The sequence below is a fragment of the Candida albicans genome, chromosome 1, assembly GCF_000182965.3.
Source record: "Candida albicans SC5314 chromosome 1, complete sequence".
NCBI classification, from domain to species: domain Eukaryota; kingdom Fungi; phylum Ascomycota; class Pichiomycetes; order Serinales; family Debaryomycetaceae; genus Candida; species Candida albicans.
The window spans coordinates 561,965-579,534 of record NC_032089.1 but is presented as its reverse complement, the minus strand read 5'-3'; the positions used below and the strand labels follow the sequence as shown (position 1 = coordinate 579,534).

The following is a 17,570-nucleotide window of genomic DNA, read 5'->3' as shown; positions in this document are numbered from 1 at the left end:
CTTTTACTATCCAACCTAGTATGGGATGTAAGAGCTAGTTGGAGCAATATAATGGTTCAGGGATCTGCTGTACTTCATATATTGAGTGAAATCATCCGTTGAGTTGTTGTAATCTATTAAATGTCTCTACTGAGGTCCTCTAATCAAATAGAGGGAGCTGGAATACATTTGCCACTTTATAATCTGATTAAAAAAACAGCTTATATAATGTAATGCCTATTTCTTGAACCATTTTGATCCTTCTAATAAACAATTTGGCATCCATTACAGTATATGAAATGATCGACCAGTTGCTGAATCCAAACTCCTTAGATAAATTAAGGGCGTGTACTTTGCACAAAACCTACTGGCTTTATATTTGAAATGGATGGAAGAAAAAAAAAATAATGAAAACAAAAACACAATCAACAAAAGTACTACCAACACAACAACAATCTTTTTTTTTTCCTCCATCAATCCTATTTTTTTTTTTTTTGCATCCATTAGACTATGTCTGAAAGAGAGAAAAAGAAGTTACTGACTAAATTACAGTCTTTATTTAATGGGATTTATAAGATCGAAGATAATGGTTATTTAATTCATCCTACTTTCCAAACATTGCCATTGAGATCAGGCACTGACTATTATAAGGTTGTACAAAATCCCCTTTCACTTCACGCTGTGGGCAGAAAATTGAAAAACTTGAAATATGCAGATGCTCAAGAATTCATTAATGACTTGGCTTTAATTTCGTGGAATGCTAGGTTCTATAATCATTCAAAATCTGTTATTTATCGACAAGCACAGATTTTGAAACAATACATCACCGATGTGGTAATTCCGAAATTGAAGAATGACAAAGCAGTTCCGAATGGGCACTCTTTGATATATCCTCATATTGGAGACTTGCCAGATGATAGAGATAACGATGAATTACTGGGATTTTCTTTTGAGAAAGGAGAGTCGACTCCCGGCCCAAGTGGGGCATCAAACGCTGGCTCCAGAAGAGATGAGTTTGAAATGAGTGCAACTCCTCAAGCAGATTCAATGGTGGCATTATCAAAACCTTTGGTGTCAACTGGATACACTAGACTGTCGTTCACAACTCCTAGTCGTCCCACGAGACAAAAGCACAAGGATAATCAAATTGAAAGTGGTATTAGAAGAGGTCGTCCACCAATTATTGATAAACCATTTGAAACCCGTATCAAATTAATCTTGAAAGGGTTTAAGAAATTGCGTGACAATAATGGTCACCCATTAACCAAACACTTTGAGAAGCTTCCAGATATAAAAACCCATGGCGACTATTATGAAAGGATTGCTGCACCTATTAGTTTGAATGAGATCAGAATCAAGGTTAGAAGTAGAAAATATTCATCAGTGGAATTGTTCATTAATGATTTGGATTTGATGTTTGCTAATGCCCAGCTTTATTATGAAAATGATCCTTACAGTGAAGAGTTTTTGGACTCGCAACAATTTAAAAAAGAAGCCCATCTTGTAATTCAAACGGAATTGAGTAAGTCAGATAAAGAAATTATACTTGCTACTTCTTCTTCCAGTGATGGTGTTTTGCGGTTCCCATTAGAAGTCTTGGAAGTTGACGGGTATACTTACAAAATTGGTAATTGGGTGTTGATGAAAAACCCAGCCGACCCAGAGAGACCGATAGTAGGTCAAATTTTCCGTATGTGGTCCACAGAAGATGGAAAAAGGTATGTGAACATGTGTTGGTATTACCGCCCAGAACAGACTTGTCATGCTGTAGACCGTTTGTTTTTCTTAAATGAAGTTTGCAAAACAGGTCAATATAGAGATCATTTGGTTGATGATATTGTTGGTCCCTGTTATGTTATATTTTTAACTAGATACCAAAAGGGTGACTTACCTGAAGGAGTTATACCGGAATCTGCACCATGGTTTATTTGCGAATTCAGATATAATGAGAACACACATGTATTCAATCGTATTAGAACTTGGAAGGCATGTTTACCAGATGAAGTCAGAGAAGATCCTGAACAACCTTTGATCCCATTAAAGGAGACAAGAAAGTTGATCAAATATGAATCTCCAATTAAAGGATTGTTAGCTCCGGATGCTTATAAAGGTATGGAAATCCCCGATGCCATCCCTGGTACAGCTAATTCGCCACCCGTGTCAGGGTCTGTGTATATTGGTGCACCATTGCCAAACGATGATTTGGGTCAATATATTTCTAGTCAGAATGTTGATGCTGTTCCGGAACACGATGAAACGAAAAGTGGTCGTCGTGCATTCTTATTCACGCCCATTTCACAATTAAAAGGTGGTGGTGGTTCCACAAATACGGTGTATGCAACTGGTCCGGCAGTACCTCATGGGACTATCAGTCATGTACCAGCAAAACCTATTGCCGATATCCCTGGTTTGACGCCTCTGGTGGCGCGTAATACCAATATTTTAATCAATCGCGAAGAAAAGCATCAGTTACCAGGAAGTTATAAACTGTTACAAGAGCAAATTCAAGAAAATCAAGCTAAAAAGCAACAAGAACAACAGTTGCAACAATTACAACAACAGCAGCATCAGCAATTGTACAAAAAGACATCTACACCAACACCTACAAGTATTGCGCCAACTGGGACTACTTACCATACGTCGATGTCAACATATTCGAACCTTTTGGTTGGAGGTACTCTTGCTTATGGGTTGAATGAAAGTATAGGAGAATTGGGTCAATTTGTAAATAAGAAAAGAAAAATTGGTAATAATGGAAAACAGGATGAAGAAATCTTATTCTACAGAGCTCCACCACTCAAACTTGTGGGAAACAAAATTATTACCAATTCGAATGTTGAATTGGGGCATTCAGCTACCTATTTAGCTTGGAAATTGAAACAAAATAAATCAAATTGATGTCTTCTTCCATTTAAACTATGTATAGCTGTAGTATTTTGATAGGAATTTTGTGTTGTGTATATTAAACTCAGATAATTAAATTTAATGTATAATTATGAAATCTTTTTGTAGGGCCAAACCAAAACGAAAAAAAATGTTCCCGATATAGGCAGAAAAAAAAACATAAACTAGAACGACAAAACACACAAGATAAAAATGAATAGGGTGCTACACTTGTTATTATAAAAACACACACATATATCCCAATTTCTCATAAATGAATAAACAATTAAAAGAATTTCAAGAATACCTACCCAAGTGTCGGAAGATTATTGCATTAGTGGGGGCCGGACTTTCTGCTTCTTCAGGGTTACCTACCTTTAGGGGTTCACAAGGTTTATGGAAAAATTTCAATATGATAGATTTAGCTACTCCAGACGCATTTTACATTGATCCAGGATTAGTTTGGCAGTTTTATTCATGGAGACGATATGGGGCATTACGTGCCAAGCCAAACAAGGGTCATTATGCCTTGAGCAAATTATCCCATAAGTTTAACTCAGATGAATATATCACTATTACACAAAATGTTGATGGATTACTGAGTCGAAGTGGACATAATCTCGATAGTTTATATGAGATTCATGGATCATTATTTGATTTGAAATGTACTAGTTTTATGTGTAATTATGTTGATCATAATAATTTCAAACAACCATTAACTAAAGCATTGGAAGATACTGAATTTGAATATAGCAATTTGAGTACCAGAAAACGTACTTTTGGTGATAGTGACGGCAATGACGGGGTTGATATTTCATTGTCACCTCAGTTTAACCCAGTGAAAACAATTCTGGAAAAAGATCTACCTTCATGTCCTGTATGTCATGACTTGTTGCGACCAGGAGTAGTTTGGTTTGGCGAATCATTACCTTTGAATTTGATTACTGAAATTGATAGTTTCGTTGAGCTGGACCCATCAGTTGATTTGATTTTAGTCATTGGAACAAGTGGTACAGTGTATCCTGCCAATAGTTATGTCGAAAGAGTGAGGTTGAAAGGGGGGAAAGTTGCGATATTTAATACTGATATTGAGGACAACATTCTAAATGGCAAAGTCGAAGATACTTGGGGGTTTAAAGGTGATGCAGCTGAGTTATTACCTATTGCATTAAAGCCATTGATTGGTGATATATAAGAGAAACCGATATATTATGAAGTTTATGTATATTATAAAACAAGCTATATCAAAGAAAAGAACAAAAAATTAATAACAAACTGAGACCCCTAATTTAAACACAAATGGTCGTCTATTTAAATGAATCCAGAACCAAGAAGTAAACCCAAAATTATAAGAAGTGAACAGAAAGGGGACCAACTCATCTCAGAATTGATAAGTGATTAATGAAATTCAGCTAAAGCTGTGATATACCAAAAAGCAAAAAAAAAAGAAAGAAAAAGAGCAAACCCTAATGGTTTCAATTTCTGTGATCTATCCCTATGACGTTCTGATTAAAAATTTATGTGTTAATTATTGAATTTTTAAATTGTCCAGTATAAAGCTTAACTTAGATCTGATTTATATCAAATAATGAATCGAAAATCAAAGCATCGTCAAAATTCTTAAACAGTGCTTCCAAAACCGTTTGTGGAAAGGATGAATTAGTGGTTTCTGTTGACAAATCATATGTTAATTTATTATCAATGTCCGTGAAGTTAAATGAAGAGCTGTTATCATTGTTTTCGTCTCTAAAGTTTATTATTTTGGTATTTTTTAATGCCGTCTCAGATGATATTGATGATGATATGAATGGTTTATAAAATGGATTTCTAACTTTAGGTTTTGAAATTGAGGAGGATTTGCAATTGCTCTTGGATTTAGTTTTGAGTTTAGCTATTGTGTCAATAGATGCAATTGTAACTGATGGTTTCATTAGAGGGGATCTTTCATAAGGCTTTGAAATGCGTTGTTTTGTTGTTGTGGTAGTGGTATTGGTATTGATTTTATTAGTTGTATAGTCATTATTTTTGAACGAACCATTAATTGCATTATTATTATGATGAAATAATTCCGGTTGCTTGGTTGTAAGTCCCGTTGATGAGCCATGATTAAAATCTGCAAAAGCTTGTAATGGTGAAGTCAACACGTTTGTAGGATTTGTAGCTATTGGTTCACTTTTACTGTCGGGTATGTTTTGAGGCAATGATTCAGTTATATCGTACCAACTCGAAGATTCATAATCAAGTTCCGGGTGTAAATCATTATTGGAGTATGAGAATAAACTTGGAATTTCATTTGCAACTTCTGTTATTGTTGTTGAAGAGGTGTCATTAACGTCGGGAAGAGCGTCTTCTGAAGTAGTTGAATAAAAGAATTCCATGAGTGAAGTATCGAAATCAGTATTAGTTTCTTCGAAAACAGCTGTAGTGGCCATATTTGAGCTTTGTTGAATCATATGTAAATTATGGAGTTATAATAATAGTATTGATGATGTTGAAACTAATTATAATAAAATAATAATATGGGAAATAATATAACACAAAGTACCAATTTCAAATTCTTAATAACTTTATTTGAATAAGAAAAGTTAAATATATAAAAGATAAAGAATAAAGATTGAAAGGAAGGAAGAAAGAAAAACGAAACTCAAGAAGTAATGTTAATATTCTGTATTGATTTTTTTTTTCTTTTGGGTGCAATTTTATATCATATTTATACTGGCAAAGAATATTTAATAAACTACAAATCAAATTTCTTAAATTTTAAAATTTTGCTTAAAAGCTTCTGAAACAGGCGGTGGTGAATGATGCTTATGCTCTTGTTATTGTTGTTATTGTTGTTGTTGTTGATTTAGTGTATTTAATATTTTTTATTTTTCTTTAGTAGTAGAATGGCTTATAATTCGTGCAGCTATTGTTGAATATTATCTTTTTAGTGTATGTAAAATGAACTAATAACCCACAAAGAATATTCTTGATTCCTTATGCGGAAATATGTATGTGTCAAACACAAATTATCTTCATTAAAAGGTATAAAAAAAGAGATACCAGAAATCAAGATTCAGGTTGAAATGTATACCGTGATGTTAGAATTGTGGTAAACAAATAAACAAATAAACTTATAATTAGAAATAAACTACAATTGATAGAAAAAGTTGAAGGAATACTCGACAATGACAGTGCATTCCACTCCCCGAACATAAAATTGAATGATTATTAAAAGGTGGTTAATGAGAACATTTTTGGAGACATAGTAGTTTTTTGTCTTTTTTTTCTCTGTACTGTTTAAGGTTGAATTGGTAACCCTCGATATTGAAGAAAATTAAGAAAACAAGCATAAATCAGAAGCTGTATAAAGTAAAACAAGCAAGAAAAAGAGAGGATTTTGTTACAATATCTTATTTAAAGATCTCCTCCTGATTTGAACACATCTTCATCAACCCACCCCTCTTTTGTTAATTGGTTGATTATCGCTGTTGGTTGTTATTCCGTTGTTGTTTTGTTATTATCTTTGCACGCCACCTGAATGCTTGCATTGCATCTATGCTGTACAATAAAAGATACAAAAAAGGCGGTGTTCATATTGCGCTGACAACCTGTTAAAATACCAGAGAGCTTGCGGACAACGGAAGAAAAGAAAAATGTAAACTTGGAAAAAAAAAAATAGGTATTGTTTTAACCTTCTTTGAAATTCGAACCTTAAAGTTAATGACCTTATATGATAAACTGTTGCCGGACTTGTTCAAATTCAACTCATAACCCTGGCAACTGTTAACGAGATATCAACAGAAAGGTAACTTATTAATTAAGGTTATGCAACTAGAAAAAAATAATAAATAACTAGAATATAGACCTTCACGTGGGTACTTACCCAGTTATATTGTGTTTATTCAATTATTGGAGTTCACCGAAGATCATATCTTTTAGCACTTTTTTTGGAGAGATTCAGAATGTGGGGAAAGCAGTGGTCAAACGATGATAACCCGTATTAATATTATCTAATTATATAGTGGCACAGAAAAAAAAATAATAAGCAAAATAATATTGATGTTGCAGTATTACGAAGCTCTGGTAATGGAACTTACATATCTTTATTGTTTGATAATGATTGGACAAAATTATAGGATGTTATTACACCATAGAGTAATGCAAATATATATGCCCGAGGAAGAAGTAATAGCAAGATAAGAATAGACTACAATAAAGGATTTGTAGGTGGAAATGTATAGCCACGGTTTGTCAGTGGCTATAGTAGAATGGAAATGATAACATTAGAATGTGTAAGCAGCAGCAAGTGGGAAAAAAATGAATATGACACAAAATGCACCAAGAACTAAAATTGCAACAACAAAACAAATCGCCACAAAATCATCTGCATTATTATTATCCGTGGTACTTTTTTTGCAATACCTTAATATATGATGTATGTATAGAATTATATCAACAGCAATTTATTCATTTTTTTAATCCTCTTTTTCATTAATTAAGGAAAAGTTAAAAGCTTCAGATGTTATGTAACAGCGAAATTAACGTATTTTATATTTATCACATACACAACTTTTGTCTTTTCTTTTATTTTCTTTTTTTTTTTTGAGTCAAGATAAGGGTAGAGATCAAACCAATCAAATAGCATTCTCCCTTTGTGTTTATGGGAACTTTATTTTATTGTTATGTTTAGTCTTTCAATTAGAGATTAAATATCAACAACCTTATTTTATTGTGTTGAATTAAACTCTTTAATTTGTGTATTGAAAAGAAAGTTACGTGGCTAGAGAGATTTAATCGTAGTTTAAAGTTTTTCAAACAATTAAACTATTGATGTTGTAATAATATCTTTAGTGCGAAGAAACAATAAAGGAGATTATAAACTTTGAAAACTAGTTTACATATTAAGGGAATAAAATGGGGTGGAGTGAATGGCTGGTGGTTTTAGTGGTGGGATTTTTAGTCATTTGAAAAATGTGGAGTTGGAATCCAGGAACGTGGTATTTTTTTAGTTTTGCAATATTGTTCTCACTCCTCATTAAAATAAACTATTATTCTACGGAATAGTTATTATCCTATTTCCAAGCATTGTGCAATGTGTATATGTGTTGGGGTTTTCATTGCTTGCGGTACAGCAACGTATGTATTTGTCCAGTCGTGTGCCAGTGTTGCTCTTATTTCCTTGTTCGGGCTATAATGATCTAAATTGGAACTCAACATTTAAATTCCACATTACTTGTTTTAGTATTTTATTGATCGGTCTTAATATTGTTCAAAATATTTATCCCTTTGGGTTTTCGTTGAAGTTTCTTATTTTTGGCGGAAGGTTGCGAATGAAATGAATTGTCAAACTATGATTCATTGTGAAATGAGAAGAAATTCACTATTCATCAATGAAAGAAATGGCACATGACTACATTGAAGAAATGGCCACAATAAACCCAGAGTAGTTATCCCCTTTGAAAAAAGTTTGTAGAGTTTATGCATTATAGTCCTTGGATTTATTTCTTCGGTTATTTTCTAGTTCACCTGAATCTAATATTATCAATGATCTCAGAATCTATTGATTCTTTTTAGTAATCTACTAAATTTCTACTTATCCTATTGTTATATTTTTGTATAGGATATACAGATCTATAATGTTCTATATTGATTAGATAGATTTAGTATTCCTTTCTATATGAACGTCTTATTTCTTTTAGTCTCATCTTTTTTTTTTCTTTTTGTTTCATATTTTATTCTGTTGTTGTTTTGTGGATTGTTTAGCAAGATTGATTCAAGTAAATTAATTTTCTTGTTGATTCAGTTTTTTCTTGGTTTTCGAACAACACTATCTAAGAACAAGTTGTAAATCCAACTAGCTCAATTGTTACTTATTTTACTCAATTTTCAGTAGGTTCTTTTCAAAATTTCACTTGACAGGTCGTACTAAATTGTATACCAAGCTATTCCAAGGTTATTCTGTTATAAGGCAAGTGTACAATCTACTTTTCTGTGTTGATACTAATCTATAAAGTGTGGAGGACTCCTGTTTGAACTTTTTGTGTTATTAGTGTTTTATTGATTTAGTTTCTGATCTATTCTAAAGCTCTTAGTATTGAATTATTGGTATTGCCCCCTTCTATTGTTTATACCGGAACAAAGAGAATTCCTTTTTATCAGATAGAGAAGAGGAGTCAGTACTAACAATAGACAAATAATCAATTGTAATGAATTTCAAGCATAGATAGGAAATTCGTATATAGTTTTCATTGAATCTCGTAGATTATTATTTTTTTTACACTTGTTTAACTGTGTTCATTGTGAATGTTTGGCTATTACGACAAAAGTGGCAAAAGTTTGCATTTACACTACAGATTTGAAATTGGAAGGAGAAGGAGAAACTAAACTTAAAAGAACTAAAATGGCTGTATAATAATACTCCTCACAACAATAGACGCATGTATCTAAACCTTTATGATTACTTACTTTGAAGGAGTTTCAAAAGAGGGAGATAACAAATTCAAAATAATCACAGAAAGTGATACTGGCACCAGTAGTGGTAATGACAATTTGATATAGTACATGTTACAATATTATTCTGTCACCAACTGTGATATAAAGTTTAGACGTTTCTCAGTAGTTTAAGATGTAAAAGAATTAAACTCAAAAAAAAAGGTGGGAAAAGCAAGTATTAGAGATATATTCTTTAAGGGGATATAGTGTACCTATGGTCTCTCAGCCTTTGTCTTTCCTACATTAAACTATTTTGCTCCATTTGTGATTTTTGTTTTTGATTTAGACCACAATTTAAAATACATATTCAACTTTGTTTGATTAGCATTGTTTCAGTATATGCTTTTATTGCAAAATATACCATCTACTAATTACTTCAGCTCGTTTAAAGCTTGACATTATCTAAAATAATTAAAAAGAAAAAGACTTAATTTAACACTTGGGTGACCGATTTGATATTACGAACAATCACAAATAATAAACATTTAATAACACATTCTTAAATTTTGATTCTTCTATTCTCCAATTTAATAAAGACTGTTTTTTATTTTTTGCATTTTCAATGTGTTTATTGTTTAATTCAATTTTAAGCGATACCCAATACAATTTAATTGTTCATACGGACCAATTGTTTGGTAAATGAAATTTTTCATTTTAATTTCAGGTAGCTCAATGAATACCTTGAATTATTCGAAAAATTTAACAGTTTCCATTGTAGACAACTTGTTGTGTTGTTGACGAAAGCTCCAAGATTTTGAAAAAAAAAAACCAAAACAGAAAAAGTAATGAATGTACTACCATTGTGTTGGGAAATGTTGATTTCACAACCAGAAAACCACACTTCTGTTGAAATCCATTTATTATTTTTCTTTCGCCTTGATATTGAAATGCAGTAACTATTGATGATTTAAATTCCAGCACATGAGTTTGTGTTAGAAGCTCAAATGTAGTATCGGGTATTCTTACATCGTTGTCAACCACATTCTAAGCATAACCTAAATTATCATTCCCAAATTGTTCAAAATGCAACTTGAACACCGATATGTTCTCGAGTCTTCATCATCTACATTGCATGCATGCATTTCACAAAAAAATATATGTATATTGAAAAGCAGAACATTAGAAATTATGCAACAACATCACAAACAATTTACAAATATGCTACTAATCTGTTAGCATGAATATCTCATGGGCTTGTATAGAATCTTAATTTCATTAGTTCCTTCCAACCCAAAAAAAAAAGAATGTAATAAAATTAGGTTGTCTGTCACTGACATTATTCCAATATGATAAACATCTCTGTTGTAGTCTCATAATTGGTATCGAGGTTGTCTTAACAAAAAGTTTTCAATCTATCATCAGACCTTTATATTTCCACGTCAATTCTAGCTTAAATTTTATACTTTTGCAGAAACAGATTAATCTTAAAAAACTTTTTCCATAATTAACAAATGAAATAAAACGGATTTAGTTTAATTTAGTTAAATTGCTCCCGTTGCTCATTACTTTTGTATGTGTCTAATTTGTATTCTCGTTATCCTCGGTTTGTTTGACCTCGGCTTAACCACGTAACAACTCTTCATCATATTCATCTTGCATAACACGTTGAGGTGCACTTGTAGCTTCTGGTGGCAATCCAACTTGAATATTTGCATCCATTAGTAATTGAGTATATACCCACAACTTTCTTTTCATTTTGATATTTGAAGTCAATTGATTAGCCAAAACTTTGTTAATTTTGTATGCTGTGTTTAATTGATTCGCCAATTTGTCATGTAGTGTTTTCAAAGTTTCCAAATCCAGTATCTTATCAATATCATCGTCATTTTGATCATTTTCATGTCTAATATAATCATGTGCTAGTTTCTTGGTGTCATTAGATAAACGTTCCAATACTGGGTTACTCATAACTCTAGGAAATTTTTTGTTTGGTTTTTCATGTTGCAATTGTTTTCTAACTACATTGATGACTGAATTATTGTCATCTGATCTCGGTATTAAACCATCAACTTCATCTTCGTCTTCAATTTCATTACTGGCACGAGCAGATGTTAAAGAATTTATAAATTGTTTGTATCTAGAATTTGCCAACTGATACTGTTTCAAATCAAATGGTAATGCTTCAAGCTGTTTATCTAAATCGTCATCTTTGTTATGTTCCTCTAGTTTGTCGGTTTCTCCAGCTCTTATAACATCTAAAAACTCATTTGTGAACCACCATGGTTTTTGTATTTCATAATCTTGTTCAATGATTCTTAAATAATCTTCCTCACTTAAATCTTCAACATTTACCCCAAGTTCAATTTGACCCTTTCTAGCTTTATCTTTCAATAAGTTCAATTGATCTTTAACACTATGTAAATCGTGCACTGCCTTGACATGTTTGGTCAACGCATCTGAACGAGTAAAATGTTTTTCACATTCAGGAACGGGACAGAAATATGGTTTTTCTCCAGTATGAGTACGACAATGAGATATCAAAGCAAATCTACTTGGTTGATCTAGTCCATATCTAGCACAATTCTCCCAATAACATATGTATTTCGTATTTGATCCCGGTGGAAGTTGTGCAATATGTTTACTGTTCAAATGATTGACTAATGATGTCAAATTGTTGTATGTGTTTTCAGTACAATCACTCCATCGACAAATGAAACCAGTATTAACAGTTTGAGATCCTTCAGGTTTAACAATGTGACTTGCATTGTTGATCTCTGGTTGGGTGTGTGGTTCACTTTCGTTTGGATTGCTCATGCTTGTGTGATTAATTATGGCTTGGTGTTTATGATTTGTATTATCGAAAACTCTTTCAATATGTTGACCACCACCACTCACTCGCTCAAAAAAAGACAATCTGAAAAAAAAAAATAAAAACGGAAATATCAATAATTGATTTTCTTACACTACCCAACAAAGATACATTTCCACACTAGTTGATGCTAGCATATAGAAAGCTGTAAATTATCTCTTCTTATTTACATTTATTTAATTCATCTATTAATCGAGAACCTCTAAATATCTATTACAAAAGTTCGTCTAATCTAGCAGCTGGATTCGATTCAATGAAATCTAATGAAACCTTATGACCCAATAATTCTCTAATATTAGAAACACCGTATTTGATCATAGTTGGTCTTTCCAAAGAAAGACCCCAACCCAATACTCTCAAATTCTTAGGTAATCCCATTGATTCTAACATCTCTGGTCTGAACATACCAGAATTACCAATTTCAACCCATTTCTTCAACCCCTTGTGGTAAGCGAAAATTTCCAACGATGGTTCAGTATATGGATTATATGCTGCTTTGAATCTTAAATTATCAACACCCATCTTACCAAAGAAATCTTCCATAAATCCAATTAAATCACCCAAAGTAATGTCATACCCAGCAAGAACCCCTTCGACTTGATGGAATTCAGCCAAATGAGTAGCATCAACAGCTTCATTTCTGAAAACTCTATCGATGGAAAACAATCTGGTTGGTTTAGGGTCTTGAGCTAACTTATGTAACATGGCAGCAGAGATAGCAGTTGTGTGGGTTCTCAAAACCATTCTCAATGATTCTTCTGCTTTCCAAGGGTATCTGTAACCAATAGAACCATATTTACCTTCTTGGTGTACTTGTTTAATGTTTTCCCAATATTGTTTATCTTCTGGTTCGCCAGCTTTTTTGGGATCTTTCAAGTAGAAAGTATCTTGTAAATCTCTAGCAGGATGTTGTTGAGGGACGAATAAAGTATCAAAATTCCAAAACCCTGTTTCCACGTATTGGTTTGATGGCATTTCGGTGAATCCCATTGAGAAAAAAATTTGTCTAAATTCTTCTCTAACTTTGTTTAATGGATGTAAGGCACCAGAGTTTGGATAAACCCCTTCAGAATTGAAATTATATGGTTTGAATTGGGCATCCTTCCAAGTGTGGTTCAACACCATATCAGATGTAATATCAGTTTCCAAATTCACAATTTCAAGAGCAAATTTTGGACCTTTTTCAATTTTGTAACCAACGATTTTGGTCAAAGTGACCAATTTTCTTTTTTTCAATTCAGTTAATTCCTTCTTGTCATTAAGGGTTCCGGTTTCACTAATAGTTTTCAACTCGTTTAATACAACATCTTCAGGTAATTTTTCAACTTGTGCAATCAATTTGTCACCATCTTTACTCAACCATTTGTTTTTGAATGCCTTACCTTGACCAACAGCTCCCATTGGACCTAATTTTTCTTTCAATTGAGAAATCGTCAATCCTTCTAAAGCTTTCAAAACTTCATCGACAACTTGAACTTCTGGGGTGGCACCAGCTTTGAGATATTGTTCGGCTTCTTTGGTTAATACCCATCTATCAGTTTCAATTTTGGAGAAAACAATCATTTCTTTGGCCCAAAGAGATGTTAAATTGGCTTGTAAAGTACTGACATCTATTTTCGATAACTCGGGTGATTTAAGAGTGTTTTCAATAACTCCATTGTTATCATCCACAAGTTTTAATATTTGTAGGTGCAAGTCAGACATAGTGGAATGATTTGTATGTGATGTATGTATGGTGTATAGTCTATGTTAAGCTCTTGTCAAATGATTCATCTTTTTTTTTTCTTCTAATTTTTCACTGTTCAAAGTCCAATGCCAAACGACAAAGGGAAAAAAAATTTTTGTTAGATTGTTAGACTGTTTGAGCAATGTTACACGACTAGATTGTGTGCATAGTCATACAGGTGGGAAATCTGAAAAATTGGAATCTGTTATCCTAAAATATCTCAAGCAAACCAATATCTGTGATATGAAATATTGAAAAACAATAGGGTATTGATTGCTATTGTATTGTTAGCCGATACTCTATAAGTAAATCTTATGGGCTGACTTTCGTTGATAACTTTTCAGTATTGCCCCGTTTTCGTATCTTTTGAACTTTACGAATGACACTAATAAGTATTGGAATCTGAAAATAGAATGGATAATTACTTTTGTAAGGAGGAAATTTCCAATTATACTTCTGAGTTCTTTTTTTTCAAGAATTCGGTAGTTGTTGTCGTAAGTCTATGTTAAATTTTGAAACTCAATCTATTGTATGATAGTTTATATTTTTCTTGCTAAACTGTTATAATGGTCAATTGTTTCTCATTTTGGTTATGTAGCAAAACGAGGCTTTGAAGGTTGCGATTGTTTATGCCAGCTGATATTCAGCAATGATATGTCTTGTTTGCTACAAATCGTCAATAACATAAGGATCATGGAAATCTAGTTTGGCAAAGGTTATGGTGCCAGAGGTTTAGATCTGCCTCCTTTAGGTCATCGTGCTTAAAATAGAGTAAGGGGAAGAGAGGCGATAATTGGGTCATTCAAATGAAACCCGATTTTACTCGGTTACTTTCACAACCGTTCCAAAAAGTTCTATTGTTATGGATATTTTTATTAGTGGGGAGAGAGAGAAAGAGAGGCTAAGCAGAAAACGTGAGTACCCTTTGTTAAAGAGTCACGCACTTGGTTACTAAGAAATATTATTGCGGTCTATTAAGACTTTACTAATAAAAATAGCAATCATAAATCCCAAAAAAAACAAAGTAATAATAATACTAATAGTAGTTACAATAGAAACTGTATAATTACATAACCATAAAATAAACTAGACAACAACAACAACAACAACTACAACGAGTATTTAAACCAATTCAATTCCCCCTAAGTAGTCTCTTTTTTTTTTTGATTCTCTCTTTTCTATTTTATAATCACTTCTTTTTTTATTTCTTACAAGTACATTTTACTATCAAAATGCCATTCACGTGTTCCGATATCATTAAAATCATTGTTGCTATTATCTTACCACCATTAGGTGTCTTTTTGGAAAGAGGATGTTCCTCATCATTGTTTATTAATATTCTTTTGACTATTTTGGGTTATATTCCAGGTATCATTCACGCATTGTACGTCATTCTAAAGTACTAGCGGTCATATAACAAGGTAAATGTATTGCACAATTTAGCAGCAGTACGGTTAACAATTGTGACGATGAAAAAGGAAAATTGCTTTTCTTTATTATTTAAATGAATTAAGTTTTCTTTTTTATAATGTCTACATATTTTTATTTAATGTTAATGGATAGTTTTTTATTTGTTTTAAAGTCACTATGCTGGTATTGTGTTGTAGAGATTGAGCTCCTATATTCCTAATATAAATATATCTCAAGAAAACTCTTATTAAAAGATTTTATATTTTGAGCAACTTAATTTTTTGGATACTAGCTTAATTTTTCATCCTAAGTATTGGTTTCGTGAGTTTCAAAGTCTTCAGTTCTCTTTGTTTTTTTTTCTTTTCAAGCACTCTTTTGTTTGTAAAAACTGGAATATATTTGTAATTTATAATGCCAAGAGTTTCTTTGACGGGTGATCTTTGCTCTACAAGTTTGTAAAGTTGTAAAGCTTTTCTGTTGTTTAAAGTTCTACACGCGACTGAGAACTTCCCAAAATCTTGTTTTGAACAAGCAAACCACAGTTATCAAACATACTGTTCGAATTACCGCCTTTAGCTCATTATTTGTTTGTTTTGGTTTTAAGAAGATTTGCAAAGTAAAAAAATTGTTAGGGTGGAACTAGTTTGGAATTTTGGGATTTTGACATTTTTTTGTGAGACATTCTGGGGCGATCAGAAACATTGAAATCTCTGTCAATATTTGGTATCAGTATCTTGTGGAACTTGCATTTTTTTTGTCAATGACCACCTGCCAATAATAATGCTTTTTTTATATTATTGGTATCAAGCTATACATTGTGTTAGCAGTTTCAATTGTATATGGTTTATTGATGGGGATTGAATAAGTGATTCACAATTTATAGGGTGTTTCGAGTGAACTTCTCCTTGATCTTTCTTTTTTTTTTTCCTTTGTTTCTGTCACTGTGTTTCATGCAAGTATTTTAATATTAGATTGGGAAATTTATATTCCAAATTCGCGTTGAGAGAGAAAACAAAAACATTTGAGATTTGGTTGCAAATCTTTATTTGTATTTTATTCAATGTTCTAAAGTATATACACCAAGAAGTTAGATACCAATGAATGGTAGATTACTCTAGGTAGACTAGAATTGTTTTCAAAGTTTTGCCTTGTTATTTCCTATTTTTCCATATTGAAAGCGAAAAATATTGCCAGCTGATTTGGTGACTTCTTCACACCAGAACTATCTCAGGTTATACAAGAAAGTAATCTTTTGATACATTCTAATTCACATTAACTCAAGTAGCAAGTGGTGTTTTGCTTAGGTGTATGCATATTTTCCAAGCATTACTCTGATTGTTTTGATATATCATATGGTTTTGTATCTTTATAGGTGTCAAGATCTACTATTATTTTTGTTTTGTGCAGATCTTCGATTCACGCGCTATAACATTTCAAATTTTGCAACAAAACACATTTTATCCATTTCAATCGCTAAAAATCTTAGAGAATTCACTTCTCCTATTATCAATTTTAACAACAAACATAATACTGTTATCTTTGAGATTTGCATTTATGGGTGGTCTATATAAATCAGACAGTTTCTTCAAAAATGTTCAGGGTTTTTTTTGTTTTTTTTTTTGTTAACCTTCTACAGCAATTACTTGATACCCCATATTCTCACAATACATCACTTTTAATAATGAAATTCACAAACTTTTTAGCTTCTACCCTCATGGTCTCCGCTGCCTACTCAGCTGTTGTCCCAACTAAGAGTGAAGAAATCCATGTTGATAAAAGAACTCAATACACTCTTCAAGGTTTAGTCAGTGAATTATTGACTCACGCTGTTGTTGATACTGCCTCCTTGTTCGGACATGCTTTACAAGGTGGTATCTTAACTCAAAAAGAGTAAAGTATTTGACAGATAAGATGATATTTATTGAACCTTTGGTTTGAAAGCTGCGTTGTTTATGTTTATCATTTCAGCAATTAAAGTCTGTAGGAGTTTTTTTATATCTATTTTGTTTGTGCCTAGTTCTATAGGTGAAAATTTCAATTCTGTAATTTTAGAAAATATATAAAACCGATTTATCGATTATGTAAAAAGGAATAATTTGATGTAAAGAATAAATACATTTATTTAATTGTAACGTTATTTAAAATATTTGTGAGTGATGATTAGATGTTTCAGGAACGTCCAGTAAAAGAACTGTTATAGGGTTAATTATGTCACGATTAAAGTATTATCGACAATTTAATTTGGTAATAAGGGTAAAGAGATTTTGTTGGTTTTTTTTTGGAAAA

General features: G+C 32.2%; 7 protein-coding genes across 7 annotated transcripts; 4 read left to right on the top strand and 3 right to left on the bottom strand. All coding sequences in view use genetic code 12, as the record gives it.

The window, feature by feature from the left end:
- Nucleotides 1-489: 489 nt before the first annotated feature.
- CAALFM_C102750CA (uncharacterized protein) lies at nt 490-2,877 on the top strand (the record flags this gene model as incomplete). Its single annotated transcript, XM_716370.2, has 1 exon — nt 490-2,877. One exon carries the CDS (start codon nt 490-492, stop codon nt 2,875-2,877), a length of 2,388 nt encoding a protein of 795 aa, XP_721463.2.
- Nucleotides 2,878-3,136: 259 nt separating this feature from the next.
- On the top strand, nt 3,137-4,057 carry CAALFM_C102740CA (uncharacterized protein; the record flags this gene model as incomplete). Its single annotated transcript, XM_716369.2, has 1 exon — nt 3,137-4,057. One exon carries the CDS (start codon nt 3,137-3,139, stop codon nt 4,055-4,057), a length of 921 nt encoding a protein of 306 aa, XP_721462.1.
- A 370-nt stretch (nt 4,058-4,427) lies between these two features.
- On the bottom strand, nt 4,428-5,315 carry CAALFM_C102730WA (uncharacterized protein; the record flags this gene model as incomplete). Its single annotated transcript, XM_716368.1, has 1 exon — nt 4,428-5,315. The coding sequence occupies one exon, from the start codon at nt 5,313-5,315 to the stop codon at nt 4,428-4,430; it is 888 nt and encodes a 295-aa protein (XP_721461.1).
- A 5,584-nt stretch (nt 5,316-10,899) lies between these two features.
- Nucleotides 10,900-12,093, bottom strand: CAALFM_C102720WA (uncharacterized protein; the record flags this gene model as incomplete). The annotated part of the gene is made up of 1 exon (XM_716367.2): nt 10,900-12,093. The coding sequence occupies one exon, from the start codon at nt 12,091-12,093 to the stop codon at nt 10,900-10,902; it is 1,194 nt and encodes a 397-aa protein (XP_721460.1).
- Nucleotides 12,094-12,361: 268 nt separating this feature from the next.
- Nucleotides 12,362-13,852, bottom strand: FRS2 (phenylalanine--tRNA ligase subunit alpha; the record flags this gene model as incomplete). Its single annotated transcript, XM_716366.2, has 1 exon — nt 12,362-13,852. The coding sequence occupies one exon, from the start codon at nt 13,850-13,852 to the stop codon at nt 12,362-12,364; it is 1,491 nt and encodes a 496-aa protein (XP_721459.2).
- A 1,254-nt stretch (nt 13,853-15,106) lies between these two features.
- Nucleotides 15,107-15,280, top strand: CAALFM_C102700CA (uncharacterized protein; the record flags this gene model as incomplete). Its single annotated transcript, XM_019475074.1, has 1 exon — nt 15,107-15,280. The coding sequence occupies one exon, from the start codon at nt 15,107-15,109 to the stop codon at nt 15,278-15,280; it is 174 nt and encodes a 57-aa protein (XP_019330619.1).
- Nucleotides 15,281-16,875: 1,595 nt separating this feature from the next.
- Nucleotides 16,876-17,178, top strand: CAALFM_C102690CA (uncharacterized protein; the record flags this gene model as incomplete). The annotated part of the gene is made up of 1 exon (XM_716365.1): nt 16,876-17,178. The coding sequence occupies one exon, from the start codon at nt 16,876-16,878 to the stop codon at nt 17,176-17,178; it is 303 nt and encodes a 100-aa protein (XP_721458.1).
- Between the last annotated feature and the right edge of the window lie 392 nt (nt 17,179-17,570).